The sequence below is a fragment of the Scomber scombrus genome, chromosome 21 (assembly GCF_963691925.1).
Source record: "Scomber scombrus chromosome 21, fScoSco1.1, whole genome shotgun sequence".
Lineage (NCBI taxonomy): Eukaryota > Metazoa > Chordata > Actinopteri > Scombriformes > Scombridae > Scomber > Scomber scombrus.
Window position 1 is genome coordinate 9,826,417 of NC_084990.1, and position 15,742 is coordinate 9,842,158.

At 40.6% G+C, this 15,742-nt stretch overlaps 1 protein-coding gene across 2 annotated transcripts in view; it reads left to right on the forward strand.

Annotated features, from left to right (window-relative positions):
• The first annotated feature begins 5,816 nt into the window (after nucleotides 1-5,816).
• The window catches only part of slc38a10 (solute carrier family 38 member 10), a 22,087-nt gene continuing 12,161 nt past the window's right edge, over nucleotides 5,817-15,742 (forward strand). The window contains exons 1-7 of one of the 2 annotated variants that reach the window (XM_062443105.1): nucleotides 5,817-5,984; nucleotides 6,185-6,417; nucleotides 9,355-9,472; nucleotides 10,075-10,120; nucleotides 10,329-10,422; nucleotides 10,646-10,789; nucleotides 13,965-14,089. In XM_062443105.1, the coding sequence (XP_062299089.1) occupies nucleotides 6,328-6,417; nucleotides 9,355-9,472; nucleotides 10,075-10,120; nucleotides 10,329-10,422; nucleotides 10,646-10,789; nucleotides 13,965-14,089 (617 nt within the window). In that variant the 5' untranslated portion in view covers nucleotides 5,817-5,984; nucleotides 6,185-6,327. Of the gene's footprint in view, nucleotides 5,985-6,184; nucleotides 6,418-9,354; nucleotides 9,473-10,074; nucleotides 10,121-10,328; nucleotides 10,423-10,645; nucleotides 10,790-13,120; nucleotides 13,137-13,964; nucleotides 14,090-15,742 lie in introns of those variants that run through there. The other variant, XM_062443106.1, reaches the window with a different exon arrangement.

Genomic DNA, 15,742 nt, shown 5'->3' on the forward strand with positions numbered 1-15,742 from the left:
TGTGATTAATGTAGATATTAACACATGAACACATGCATGCATGCGGAGCTGAGCGGTGCAGATGGCGACTTGGCATCTCCTTCTCTCTGCAATGCAAAATCCCACGTCATCTTAAAAATGCTTTGCTTCCAAATTGATTTCACAGTGCGAGAAACCCCCACCCCCCTCCCCTAGAGATTAACTAAGTAAATTCCACTTCCACTCTCCAAAAAGGAGCGCCCGCAATTTTTTTTGCCTAAACCTCAGATAAGCAGACGTGGAGGATTTTCTTGAGACTATACACCCTTTATCTGTGATTGTAGGTGCTATGTAATTGTGGATGGAGTCTAATGTGTGGTCCATTTGCTTCATTAATGGGGCAGACGCAAGCCGTTCAGCCAAGAAAACCTCTATTGTTCCCTTTACCTTCCAGTTTTTAATTTGTAGCATTAGTCCGGCAGTTGTTAGTGCTAGACCATAGTGCTTTGGTGATGGTCAAATGACAAAGTCTTAATAGAATATAGTGGGACGGGCAGGACAAAGGTAGGCAATGTTCAGCTGGATGCAGCCAATTTCTGTGTGAGAGGCCTGCCTAAAAACCCTATTCATAGGCTGTCTAATGCTGGTGCGTAATTAAATGTGATTACTGGAGCAGAGGGCTCCTCTCTCCCTCTCTGAGGGCCACACACAGGACTGGAGGCAGCGTGCATGCGCTCATTAAGGAGGCGCTAACAGATGTACACAAGCAACGACCACAGGCATACCTAAAAATCTAAGCCATATCTCTCTCCCCGACACACACACACACACAAACATGAGCACAAGTAAAAAATCATTTCTCTCCAAAATGTCAACTTTTCAGGGGCTATGGAAAGCAGGATTGGATTTGAAAGGGGTATAAACTCAGGGGGCGGTTTCATTTTGTTCTAACCATCATGGAGTAATCCTTCAGCTGGAATTAAAACATTAACTGGATTTGCAATTTTTCACCTGACAGCTTGTTGCTACCAAAAAATGCAGCAAAACAAACACATACCAAGTAATGCAGCAGTAAATTAAAAAAAAAAATCAGAGTAAACTATGAGCTTCAGTCAGTGATAATCATAAGGCAAACAACCAGAAATATAAACAAAAATCAATTATGGTTTCCATCCACATACAGACACACACATACACACTGTCTGGCTGGCTCTCCGGTCTAGTTTCCTGGGCAGACACGGTCCCCTGGTGCTCATGGGAAATAGTGAGCATGCCAGGCCCCACAAAGGCGTCCTTTCAGCCGCCCGCATGCTTGACCTGTGCAGGGTCAGCGCTCTGCTTTGTGCCCCGTGACCCCTGAGTGACCTGGGGTCACAGCGAGAGCCCGAGGTCAAATCCAGATGCCTGCGTCTAATTTCGCCCCAACTGCGTTATCCGTCCAAATCTGCCCTAAAATTTGCCCCCCCCGAGCCCCCACCTACCCCACCCGATAACCTATTACTACTTCCACTGAGTCCCATAGAATTACATAGGTACTCTGCAGTCTAATTGGACTACTGTGGAGTACAGCTCACACACTCAAGCTCTCTCTAACTCTATCACACACACACACACACACACACACACACACACACACACACACACACACACACACACACACACACACACACACACACACACACACACTGGCCTAACCCCCTGTAACTGCACTAATACCCCATCCCATGGCCTTTGGTCTATCTTGAGGGATTAGGTGCAGAAAGACACACATACAAGTGCAAATACATTCACACACACACGCACGCACGCACAACAGGCCTGGCTGAAGCTGAGGGTCTACCTTGAGGGATTAGGTGCAGAGAGACAGGACCCTCCAGCCAATCAACCGGTCTGTCACATTGATTTTGAGGGGTCACTGATGCACAATGGCCAGGGTTTTCCTGTCTTAACCTCTCTGATCACACCCATATGCACACACACACACTCATATACAGGCGCACAAAATGACAATAAACTATATTCATATCATTTACGTAGAAGCAGAGCTGGAAAAGTGCTTAACGGCAAGAACAGGAAACAATGAAAGATGAAAATAGAAAGAACATGTGAAAATAAAGCTGAGGAAGCGCGTAAAAAGAAATTCTATATAAATGAGAATTACACCTAGAAAGTTATTTTAAAAAGTGTTTTTAAGAGGTGAATTTTAAAGATGATATTGATCACAATCACAAGTTTATTAGGCTGGACATTCCACAATATTGCTACAGTTCCACACACACACACACACACACACACACACACACACACACACACACACACACACACACACACACACACACACACACACACACACACACACACACACACCTATACAATTCAAAATTTCCCCCCATCCACCTCTCAAAACGTCATCACATCCCTGCTTCTGAAAATCCCTAGTCCCCGGGGGAAGGCACACCCAGCTGGGGGGAAAAGCTCCCAGGTCAACCCCCTCTTCCAACCCTGAGCTCGTTCTTCTCTTTCCTGGTCAAACAACACAATAGTCATCTATCAGAGAGGGCACCGGGCAGGCGCTCTTACCGACGGAAAAAACCGGGCCACTGCCAGCAACATTTCAGGTGCTCGAGTTGAATCGTTTTTTTCTGACGTCAACCATGATTGGCCTGCTCTGTTTTTGTTCGCCCTCACACCTTTAGCCCTCGCATCCCTCTGTTGACCGTTTCCCTTTCCTGTGAGGAATCTCTGAGGCATCTGGAAAAACAGGATTCATACGTGTCTGTTGGTTTTGTTATCATTACAGAGCTAATCATGGGTAGAAGATGCACTTGGGGCCTTTACTAAAGTAGCAGTGCAACAAATGTAAAAATAGGTAAAAGTCCTCCCTGACAAACCTATTTAAGTAACAGTATCGTAAAAGGTAATCAACAAAATGTGCGAAAAGTATCAAAAATATAAAGAAAAATGGCCCTTTGAATGATTGTATCATTATTATATTACATTATTAGTTTTTGACTATTACGTCAATGCATCAGCAGTCGTTTACTGTTGCAACTGGTCAAGCTGGAGCTAGTTTTAACTGCTTTATACAGTTCAGTAGTTGAGTCCAGTGGTTTCCAACCTGGGGATCAGACCACCTCAAAAGGGTCATAAGATAAAGTTGAAGGGTCGTGGGGTGATTATTGACATAAGAAAGAAGAAAACATAAAGGCTACATAAAACTGTAGTCTTTCTTTCCCTCTACTCTTTGTTTTTTGTGAAATATTTTATGATTTGACCTAATGAGAAGTTTAGATGGGGATTCGCTCTCTGGTGGTGCTACTATCAACATACACATGTGAAACATGACACAGTAGACCTTTCCTTAGAGATTAAAAGCCAAAAATGTTGGGAGCCAGTGCTTTACTCTTTAATAATGTATTATACTATGCAAGCACCTCATGTGGTTTTATAAAATGTAAAATCCTAATCTTAAACAAAAGTAGTAGCTTCATCTGAAAAATAAATGCAGTGGATTAAAAAGTGTAAATAATTCATGAATGTAATGGAGTATATAGTAGCATTAAACAGAAATACTCATGTAGTACAGATACCTCAGAATTGTGAATGAAAGGATGAATGAACAGTTTTATTTTTGTGTCTGGTCATTTACATGATTCATCCCTCATGGAATAATTCAGACACATTAACTTACAGCAAACCAAACATTCTGGCTTGCTAACCCACCATCATCTGACAGCACAACACATAACCATCATCCCAACATAAACATAAACATAAACCTCCCACAAATGACGCTCCAGGAGATATCCCACAATGGAAATACAACAAATGTACAAACACAGGCCCATTTGCACAAAACACAATACCCCAATCCAAACAAAACACAATCTACATACACATCCATTAGTGCCAAACGCTGTATATTTGATCCACTTCAAAAACCAATAGTCTGCGATCCATTATCTCCCACCCCCTCTGGAAATCTACAAGGTTAGATTACAAAAGATGCACCCTAAATTTTTAAAAGGAGCTCTCTCTCTCCCAGTTTACAGCCTTTTTAATTTCCTTCCTTCTCACAAAACACCAACCCCAGAACATCCAGGTACCAGAATAGCACATATCCTGAAGCTGTCCGTAATATTCCAAACATAGCACTGCAGGCCACTTGGCAGGTTTAAATAATTGTGCAAAAGGGCAAATGTTTTAATGTACTTAAAGCACTTTCACTAAGGGGTCGTTTGATGTGGATGCTAATTTCCCTACAGGTGCTTTTGTTTGATCTATTCTACCCATTTGTCTTATGCTTTTATGATTATGTTAGCTATGTTATAGTTTGCAAATAACCATTCTGTTTCAAGCTTTATTTAATGTATTATGTGCATCCTGAATGAGTGGTTTAACCATATCTGTCAAGTCAATTGTATTTATATAGCGCCAAATCACAGCAGAAGTTATCTCAGGGCACTGTTCACATAGAGCAGGTCTAGATTGTACTCTTTAATTTACAGAGTCCCAACATCCCCCATAAGCAAGCACGTGGCGACAGCGGCAAGGAAAAACTTCCCTTTAACATAAAGAAGGCTTGAGCAGAACAAGGCCCTAGGTGAATGGCCGTCTGCCTTGACTGGTTGGGTTTTGTCTTTTTCTGTTTTTTGCTTAGGTGAGCTCAAATTCCAACTGATCATGTTGATTTGTAAATCAAGTATTGAATCTTGAATAGTATGAGGAATTAATCTATCATGTCACATCATTTTTCTCCTCCTTTTCCATGCATTAGAAAAGGAGATTGGCGGTTCGATTCCCGGCTCCTACAGTCCACATGTCGATGTGTCCTTGGGCAAGACACTTAACCCCAAATTGCTCCCGTTGCTGTGTATGAATGATTAGCTTCCTCTAATGAGCAGGTTGGCACCCGTGCCATGAATGTATGAATGTGTGTGAATAGGGTGAATGAGTTGTAGTGTAAAGTGCTTTGAGTGGTCGAAAAGAATAGAAAGGGGCTAATAAGTACAGTCCATTTACCATTTTCCAAAATACAAAACTATTATAAAGCTCAATTACCAATTCTAATCTAGAACATGAACCCTTGAGTAAACATAGCCTACTTAATTACTTTACACAGACAGTCCTTCAGAAAAGATAAAACCATGAAACAGGAAAAAAGTAGGGATGCCTCGATTTATCGGCCAAATATCGGTATCGCCGATACTCCCCTTGTTGGCTAACACGAACCTAACGGTAAATAAGATACATTTCGCCAATGTCAGCGGCTAATGTTGTGGTTATTTATGGTTGGACAGTCAGACTCAGAGAGTAGAAACAACAGTAGCAGAAGCTATGGAAGTACAGAAAATTATTCTTATTAAGTAGGTATTTGTACAGCAGGCTAAAGGAATTTTGAAGCAGTTGTTTTTTTAAAAAGAAAAAAGTATATCTTGTGAAAGTTATTAAAGATCATTCCATGAATTTGTGCTCATTCAGAGATAGTGTAATGATGGGCTGAATTACTTTGAAACTATTCAGTAATGTTTTTAACAATGATTTCTTTGTTTCCCCGTGGAATAAATAACAAAACATAATAACATCACCCAAAAAAAGAAAATAGACCAAATTCCTATTTTAAAATCAGTATCGGGCCAGAATTTCACAATCGGTGCATCCCTAGAAAAAAGGAAACAAGGGAGGAAAATATGGGCTTTAGAGCTGAACCTCTGTGTCTGTCTAGCAGTAAAATCAATAGCTATTATTGAGTTGACCACCGGTGGGCGCTCCAGTGTTTCATCAGTAGAGACACAGCTGTGGTTGTGTTGTCTTCTCTCACATCCTCGACTACAGTCATTACTTCCTGGATACGCGTTCAGAAAAAAAACAGCCAGGTTGGATATGTTTTTATCATCCTGAACCCATTTTCTACAGTTTATACACACACGAAGACGCATTTTTTTCCAGGACAAATGGCCGTTTAATGCCACGACATCACCGATGATAACGTGAACAGGAGGACGAGGCGGTGGGCGCAGAGAAAGGTGAGTTTTTTAGTTTACTTACGGTAACGTTAGCTCGATAGCTAGCTTAACACTTTAATCTTAATGACCTGTCGCTGTTCGTTTAAACGTGTTTTATGTTGACGTTAATGCTCGTGTTTGGTTAGTGGACATTTAACAAACTGAAGAAGGGTAAAAGTGTGTGAAATGTTGAGCTCAGTTGCCTGTATGTGTGTCAACAGAGCGCCACGTCATTGGTCTGAGACTGAAAACACTCCCCGGTTTCAGCTGAGAGCTGCAGCCGCGATTAAACGGTTATATTTAACGTTAGCCACCCGTGTGCACTTTTCTTACCGGGGGAAGGAGAGAGAAGAAGCGGTTCAACATGACGGCGTCCAACTGGGGTCTCATCATGAACGTGGTGAACAGCATCGTGGGAGTCAGTGTGCTCACCATGCCCTTCTGCTTCAAACAGGTGCGTCAGTCCACACTGCTATTAAATATCTTCTTCATACTTGTTTTGGCGGGTTATTTTTCTTCTTCTAAGCCCAGAGCATTCAGAGCCAGAGACAATTTTTACATGCGCATCATTTAAAGTTACTGCATTGTATGACGACTGTATAACATAAATAGTAGTAGTGATTTATTTTGGTCCTTATCAACACTTTTCCAAAAACAACGCACATAGAATAAATACATAAATAACTATCAGGAATTGGATCAAAGGGAAAACAACAAATATTACATTTATATTATATTTAATATTAATTATTACGTTTTTTAATGGCATTTCACTCTGTAACACTGACAACTGAAATGTCATCCGATGTTTCACTCTTAATCACAATTGTTATAAACTCACTGAGATTCAGTCAGCAGCTGGTTGAAATCAGAATAAGAAAAAGTGACTTTCACCATAGGATTGCTAGGAGAAGTATTAAAATCATTTACTGGAGTAGAAATAAAAGTCACACATTCCACTCAGTACTTAATAGCATCAAAACAATAGCACAAAGTAAAAGGTCAGTGTTATATTACTTAGTTAAAGCCATGCACAAACATGTAAGAAGGACTTAAAGTATGTATTTAAGGTGGACCTCAATGTTTACCTTGCGAGGCAGTGGTTCGGACCAATCAGCATCGTTTCGGGTTAGCTAAGTGTAACTAGTGGTAATCCAGGGGCTTTAGAAGTAGTGAACAAAACATTTTTAGCACTAGAGTCTCAACTTTAAACAGACCCAAACATGACAGATGTGGGCCAAAGCACCACAGCTGCATTCAAATTACAGAGGAAACACTGAAAGTAATTGAGTAAAACATAGGTACTGTACAACTGTAGCTGCACAGTTGTACGGTACCTATGTTAATGTACTTGGTGGATGCTTTACATGTAAAGCATCCATCAAGTACAAACCTATAATTATGTAAAATTGTGGATAATTATGAGTTTGTATCTTTTTTTTCTTTTCTTTTTTGAGGAACATTTTTCTCACATCATCAACATTATCTTTCATTTAATCCTATTATTGTCGCCAGAGCTGCAGTGATACGTTTAACTGATTGGTTGCCAGCTTAATTAGATTTATTCGCCAGCTGTTCAGGACAAAACTTGACACTTTAGGATATCACATTGGACTTTAGGAAACAGTGATCAACATTCTCTGACATTTTATGGACCAAACTAATATTTGATTAATCAAGAAAATATATCAGTATTGAAAATAAGTTGTTAGTTGCAAGTAAGTAGGTATTATACACCAAGTACATCTTGATTTTGTTAATTAAAATAGTGTATCAGCTGCCAGTTGATTATGTCTCCTGTAGTTAAAACTCAACACAGTCTAACAGAACAGTCCTGTATTAAATCTTACCACCATGAAGGTTAAAATGCTCAGTTTTGTTGAAATTGTTTTGGAGAAGTGCACATTCAACTTAAAGGTATCTTTTTGGATGCTTTTATATTGTAATGTGTCATACTGAGAAGTTCCCCTTCATATTTAGACTACTATAACTGAATTATATGGGGGCGGGAGGGTGCCTCTCAGTATAACACAATAACATTTAAAAGTGCCACAAACCATAGTCTCCAAAAAACCTCTCTAAAACAACCTTCAGCATGATACTGGTGAGCGTGTGCTTCATTTTGGCCCTTTGTGTTTTTTTTGTTGCCACTGTACAAGGACATAAATGTGGAGGAAAATTGGCTTAATGAATAACAGTGTTGCTTCATAGCTGGGAGACTTCCTCATGAAACCAGTGGAGGCTTGGTTGAACATGAACAGCATTTCTTTTCAGTCTTTTCTGTCTGATGAAATCATTTGAAACATTTGTCTTACGTTCAAATAATCCCACAAATGCATAGAAATTATAGCCTGAGTTGTTTTTAACATTCTGTGTTTGCAGAAGCTCTGCTGAAGGACCCTTTGGCAAACTACTGCAGTGACTTTGTTGTGTGTGACCATGAATCACAGAGTAAAGTGAAAAGCTAAACATTAATGTAGTATTTATAGGCATTTGTCTACAGAGGGAACTTAAAATAAAGGGTTAGGTCCTCCAAAGCATTAATAACACTTTTATTGGGCCCTTGAATTCCCCTTGAATTTAAAAAATAATAATATCTCAAGATCTCTAATATCTCAAGATAATGTAACCAGAATAAATTGTAAGAAATGCATTAATACAGTATATAATAATTATTATTACTGTTATTCATTGTTATGACAAGGAGACATAAAATCTTGACTGCCCTCCTCTAAACAAAGAAAAACTGTATTGCCCATCCACGCTGTTTCATTTTCATAGTCTCTCACTTCAGGAATTTAGACACCAACTTATAATGTTTTATTTTGTTTTTCTGAAAGTTTCACATCATCACCATTATGACGCTGGCAGGAGTCAGACTATAATGTCATCAGAGTTATTGTAATAATTCATTTTCTATTAAAAAAAAAAAAAAAAAGGCAGTAAAAATGTGTAGCATTTAGCATAGCCATGTGTCATCTGAGGTTTTTCTGTGGCCATGCAGTGTTTTCACACACTTCTCTGTTTCATCACACGCTCTCTGGAAGCTAAACGTCCTCTTCCTGTTAAAAACTGTCATGTTGAGCTCTTATTGGTGGATTAAAAACTGTGTCCTCTCTCTATATTTCATGTTATGGATATCCTGTACATGGATGTGTTGCTGCATTCTTTTGTTATATTATGAAGTGTGTGTATAATTTTTCTCAGACTTTTCCTCTCCGTAGACATTAATGATTCCAGTCAAATGTTTGAATGATAGTCTGCTCAGTTACCAATTTGAGGACATTATTTTGGGTTTAGTGCTTCAGTAAGATGACCAGAGATCAAGAATAGTCTCTGGATTTCTAGTATGTTTCATCTCTATAAAAGTCTTTTTCTGTCCCTCTTACAGTGTGGGATAGTGCTGGGAACTATCCTATTGTTCTTCTGTTCCTGGATGACCCACAAGTCGTGCATGTTCCTGGTCCACACAGCCAGCAACACCAAACGAAGGACCTACGCAGGACTGGGTGAGATAACGTTGTAATGAGTGACATTTCTATGTAAATGAACTGTTAATTTGCTGTTTTGCATTGCTTGCTGACACAATAGTGATTCTATCTATTCAAAGTTCATGAAAACTCTTTCATTTGCAACTTTTATTGTTTCCTTGTATCCGGTTACTGGCAGGGTGTTCCTGGGAAAACCCCTTTTTCACAGGAAATAATATTCAGTTTTGGCAGCCGGAGCTTGTTTAAAGGACCAGTGTGTAGAATTTAGTGGCGTCTAGTGATGAGGTACATGCAACATGTTGGAAGAGGACACAATCCCTATTTAGATTTATGAGCCTTATATTCCATTTCTACCAAGTCTGTTTTGCTGGATTCCACTAAATTCTACACACTGCACCTTTAAAGTAGAAGCAGTTGATGGATAACAGTAGCAACAATAGCCATCATGCATATTAAAGGTTCAGGCTCCTGTACTGCCATGCTCACAGTGAATAACCAGTGTGTTGTGAATGTCACACAAGCAATAGTCACATAGTTTTATCAAAACAGACTATTTTTAGATCGCTGCCGTCTGTTTGCCCACATGTTGTTCACACTGATTGTCTCTCCCTCCTCGGCAGCCTTCCACGCTTACGGGAAACCAGGAAAAACACTGGTGGAGACGAGGCAAGTCTAATTATATATTCACAACACACATCATGTTGTACTTTAAGTGCCTATTGTGACTTGATTCTCTGTAAATATTTACCAGATTTTAAAATAGTGGAATATTTAAAGTGGTTCAGATAATTAAGGATATCCATTGTAGTGAAAATAAAATAAAAAAGTTGATATTTGTCTTTACCCTTCATCTCTTCTCCTTCTGTTCTTGCAGTATGATCGGTTTGATGTTGGGGACCTGTATAGCCTTCTATGTCGTCATCGCTGATCTGGGCTCAAATTTCTTCGCTCAGCTGTTGGGTTTACAGGTTTGTGATCATAACTTTGTCTTTTGTAAACAAAAATTACCTCATAAGTTCTCCACTGCACAATTCTGCCTTCCTCTTAATTTTCAAATATAAGGAAAATCCTTAAAACTGTAATATGCATGTGTGTTGTAATAATATGATTGTGATAAAGCCACCATCTAAAAATAGGCAGAAAGAAGTAAGTAAGATATATAATTATTTTATGTCTCACTGTCCTCTAAAGGTGACCGGCAGTTTCCGCGTGCTGCTGCTGATTGCTGTGTCTCTGTTCATCGTGCTCCCTCTGAGCCTGCAGAGGAACATGATGTCCTCCATCCAGTCCTTCTCCGCCATGGCTCTCATGTTCTACACCTTATTCATGTTCACGGTGAGCCCACTGCCACACAAACAGCCAATGTTTATGCACTGGATTTGACTAGACTGCAGTAACTTTGCTTACAAAGCTTGACAAACAACACGCATGAGGTAGAATTGCATTTTAAAAAGGTGTGTAGCTTGTATTACAGCACAATAATGTTAAATACAGTTGTTTTTTTTAAGTGTAATGATAGTCTGACATCTGCAACACTGGAACATGCAGTTTATTTAAATAGTATCTGATATAGTTAGAATTTGTTAAGATGAACATACAAAGTATAAATATGATTTAGATCAGTGTATTCAGTGTCTTCTTCCCCAGAGATGTAAATACTATAAACTCAATTATAGCCCAATGAATTGCTCATAGGCCTCCCCTTCGGTTTTAACCCAAACAGTATGTGATTTACAGCATATTCTTTGGATGAATGTCATTTTGTTGTATTCTGTGTTAATCTTCCGTATCTGCTCCATTGTACAGTACTGTGTCTTCCTTATACTGACACAATATTGTCTTGCTCCCCTGTTTTTTTTTAAAGAGCAAATCCACACTAAATCACATCAGGCAGAAAACAATTGCTGCGCTGCTCCTTATAGGCTAAGATGAAGGCGTTCTCCTGAGACAGAGGCACCACTTGGAAAACAGCCAGTTTTTGTCCACTAGAGATCTTTAAGCACTGTAAATGTAAAGTGAATGAGGGTCACATGGTCAGTCCCACTAAATCACAAACCCCTGCAACTTCGGAGAATTATCTTTCTAGATTTGCTCATTTGTTATAAAACCCGTGTCTATGCCAAATATGAATATGTCAACTGGAATTAATGTATTCCGACTTCCACAGTGCTTATTTTTCTTGCCCATTCATTTCAGATCTTTGCAAGTCAAACGCATTTGATATGTTGTGTTTTTAAAGAAGTTAATTTGCTGATAAATGTAACTTCAGAGTATTTGAACAGAGCTTCTTTAGGAACAAAAATTAGATTCCTTGTTTCAGCTTCAACTCTTTCTCGCTCATTTTCTTCAGATGCTGTTTGTGCTGAAGTTTTTATAGGTGGTTGTTTGAGGGGTTTGTCTTTAGTTGAAACTTTTTGATTCTTGCTTGAAGCTGGGACTGTTTGATATAAAACTATTTTGTACAGTTTTTTTCTGATATTTTTTCTGATTTCTGATCAAAAGATACTTTTCTCTCCACAGTACACATTGTTTTGCAGCCTTTTAGATGTAATTTTGAAGTGAAAACAATATATTCATAGTGTAAACTAGGGCTGCAACTTACTAATTTTTCAATCTCAATTCAAAAATAAAATTCAGGAAATTGTGACAAACACTGTTCAAAATCTCCTAGTGCCATCTTCAAATACAGACAGACTCAACACTATGAAACAGAAAAGTTACAAATCCCCTCATTGGAAAAACTGGAACTGGAACAAATATGTGACATTTTTGGTTAGTAAATGATCATCAGTAATCAATGAATTTACCAATTGTTTCTCTACTGGCATCAGAACCGACACATTAAAACCTTTGCTACCAGTATTCTCACCAGTACTTAATGAGGACTTACAGCCCTGCAGTCTTTTACTACTAAAGCAGCAACTAGCAGCAAACACTTTGCAACAAGACGTTCAGTGCATCACTGTTTCCATTCTGTTTAATTATTTTGTGATGTTTGAGCAACGCTTCACCTCTCATTAGCCTCAAAGTTTGAAGTGTGTTCAGCAGTGCGACATACTAAAAAGAATCTAGAGAAGCAGTCCAGCTGCAGTTTTCTGCCTCGTGTGATTCAGCTCATTTACTCTTTAAATATGCACACACACACAGTCTGTTTTTTGCATGTGTGGTTCTGTTTTTATTGACCTGTAGTTCTGCTCCCCAGACTTCAAACTGCTGTTTACAGTCTTCCTCAATGACTGCTAGTTCTGTAGTGTGGCGATAACCTGAAGCAGTGTTGTGGTGTGTGTCTGGCTTGAGATCCAGGCCCGGCCCCAGTCAGACCCCTAACCCTCTAACTGTGACGTATCTACTTCCCTTCCCTCCTTTCATCCTACCTTTCCTTTTTCTTCTTATTGCACTACTTTTCCTCTTTTTTTCCCCACTCCCCCACTTGTGTCCCTCTGCTCTCCCCTCATCTTCGCTTACTACTCTCTCTCTCTCTCTCTGTCTCTCTCTCTCTCTCCCCCCCCCACCTCTCCCGCACCCTCTACCTGCTGTTTCTGCTGCTGGTGCTGTAGATAGTGTTGTCGTCTCTGCGCTACGGCATAATCTCGGGCTCCTGGGTGGAGCGGGTTCACCTGTGGCGCATGAAGGGCGTCATTCAGTGTCTGCCCATTATCGCCACAACCTTCTGCTGTCACCCGTAAGTAAACCCCCCGGAAACCACCCCCAGTATAACACCACCGTAAGGGGCAGTGGAGGGGGGGGTGGTAGGAGGAGAGTGCCGACTTCGGAGCTTAAAGGAAAGCCCGATGTTTTCCCCCCCTGCAACTCCTTAAATGCTCCTCCCACCTACCTGAACCTTCTGCCCACTCCTCTCAATCATCCCCCCATTTTTCACCTTTTAATTCGGGTTTGGTCTGAGCCATGTGAGCTCTGTGAGTGTGTGTGTATATGTGTGTGTGTTTGTGTCTTTGGTGGCAGTAGTAACAAGGCAGAGGAGTCAAGTGAAAGTTTCATCTTCGCCGCCCTCACCGCCTCCGCCCACGCCCGGGACGAGCAGCCCGAGCGTGGGTACGGTGAGGCAGGAGGGTCATGAAGGGTTCAAATCTTCCTTTGGGTTTTTTTTTTATGAGGTAACAAAAGGAGCGAGACTTCGGAAACGCACTGATCGAAAACCTGCGGGGTAGTTTTTCACCGATGTCTAGATTAACCTTTTAAATTGATCATTTCACTTTTATTCATTACGTGTCACCTTCACACTCATTACCTGACTGTTTATGTTTTTTAAGCTGTGACAGGTTTTTGTTCAGTGTGGGGTTTCTCGTGTTCCTTTCTTGATTTTTCTCTGGTTTTCTCTCCTCCATTCATTATTTCCATTATCTGTATGTGAGCTGTCAGCATGGGTACAGTCCCCGCCCCGTCCCCCGCCCCTCTTCTCTTCTTCGTGCTCTTCCCTCCCCACTTGTGTTCATTTGGTTTGGGCCGTAACTCCCCTTCCCTCCCCCTCCCCCCTCCCTCCTTCCCTCAGATGGTGCTGTCCTCGTTCAAACATGGGCTGCTCAGCGGCTGGTGGCTAGGGCAGGTCAAAGTGGTGCGCTGGGAGGGTGTGTTTCGCTGTCTCCCCATCTGTGGGATGGCCTTCGCCTGTCAGTCGTAAGTACTCCTCCCACCTCTCCACCCGCACAAGTAATGAATCCAATATATACTGTAAAGAATTCTTAAGCTGGAGCTCATTGTTTCAGAAAAAAAGGGAAAATTTGATGGTAGTCCTTAAAATCACGCGATGGGTAGATGTTTAAAACGTGGGCTGTTCTGCTCTCTAACTCCTGCAGCGGCACAGTGAAGCAAGCCTTTCATTGCTGGATATAGTAATTGAGTCACAATTAGTGCATGCATACTTGCATAATATCTTAAAGCCACAGGGGAGGGTTTGGTGTCATGTCAAGAAACACACAGATCTGTGGTGGAGACGGGATGATTGGGAAGTCGCAAAGGGAGCTGCTCATTTGGCTAACACGCTTCTCACAGGCAGCTCATCCATTTCTGTTCCGCCGTTGTGGGTCTGCGCTCTCTGGAATTAACCTCTTAATTTCATCATGAGAATTGAACTTCATCCAGGCTGCTGCTTTTTTACCTTCTTCTTTTTTCTGATGCAAATGAAAAGTTAGTTTGGAAAACAGTGTCTCCTTTTAGTTGTCAAGTGACTTTTAAAAGTCTCAGAAATTAAAATGAGAAAAAAATGGAGGAAAAGTCAAAAATAGTGTGACAGCCATTGTTTTAAAATCTGGTGTGAAAAAAGTATGATGTCCCACTTTATAGCCTTAAAACAGTGAGGCTAGTCATAGCCAGAGTAAAAACTTTTGGGAACTGAAAATCAGATTTGAAATAAAAATGCAAACCACAACCTAGCTAGTGCAGCAAATATTCGATGTAAATTAAGATAAAATGTACATCTGATATATATATAGATAGATAGATAGATAGATAGATAGATAGATAGATAGATAGATATATCAGATGGAAAAAGGGTTTTCACACCAATCTTTCATTCCATTAACTTTCCACAGTGACTGCAGAGACTACATTACTACATTTCTCTTCTCACAGCTCAATCAGAGCCTCTCTGAGTCACAGCCTTTATTCATTTCTCCATTTTCACCCATCTGCATGCTCTGTCACTGCCTCTTTTGTCCCTTTCCTCAATGCTTTAGCGCCTGCTCCTCGCTGGTAATGAGTCAAGCGGTGAAGTTTTAACATGAGAAGGTCTTATGGGGGATCTGGGTATAGGAAGGTCTTATCTTGGATTTGAATGTGGCGAACGGAGCAAAGATGCAGGGAGTTGTTCTGGTGAGGTCATTAGGGGCCAGATGTTTGGGTGGTGGTGGTGGTGGTGTATAGGTTTGTGAGAGAGAGAGAGAGAGAGAGAGAGAGAGAGAGAGAGAGAGAGAGAGAGAGAGAGAGAGAGGAGAGAGAGAGAGAGAGAGAGGAAGAGGAGAGAGAGAGAGAGAGAGAGAGAGAGAGAGAGAGAGAGAAGAGAGGAGAGAGAGAGAGAGAGAGAGAGAGGAGAGATGAGAGAGAGGAGAAGAGAGGAGAGAGAGAGAGGAGAGAGAGAGAGAGAGAGAGAGAGAGAGAGAGAGAGAGAGGTAAGTGGCAGGAGCTGGGTGACTGTAGCCCTGAGACTGAAACGAGACTTTAATTAATGTAATCGCACAAATTCAACATAATATTATGGTCTTGCAGGCGTGTTCATTAGCGAGCGAGGTGTGCGCACGCTTAAAAGAGGAAGAAAGTGTGTGTTTACGCATG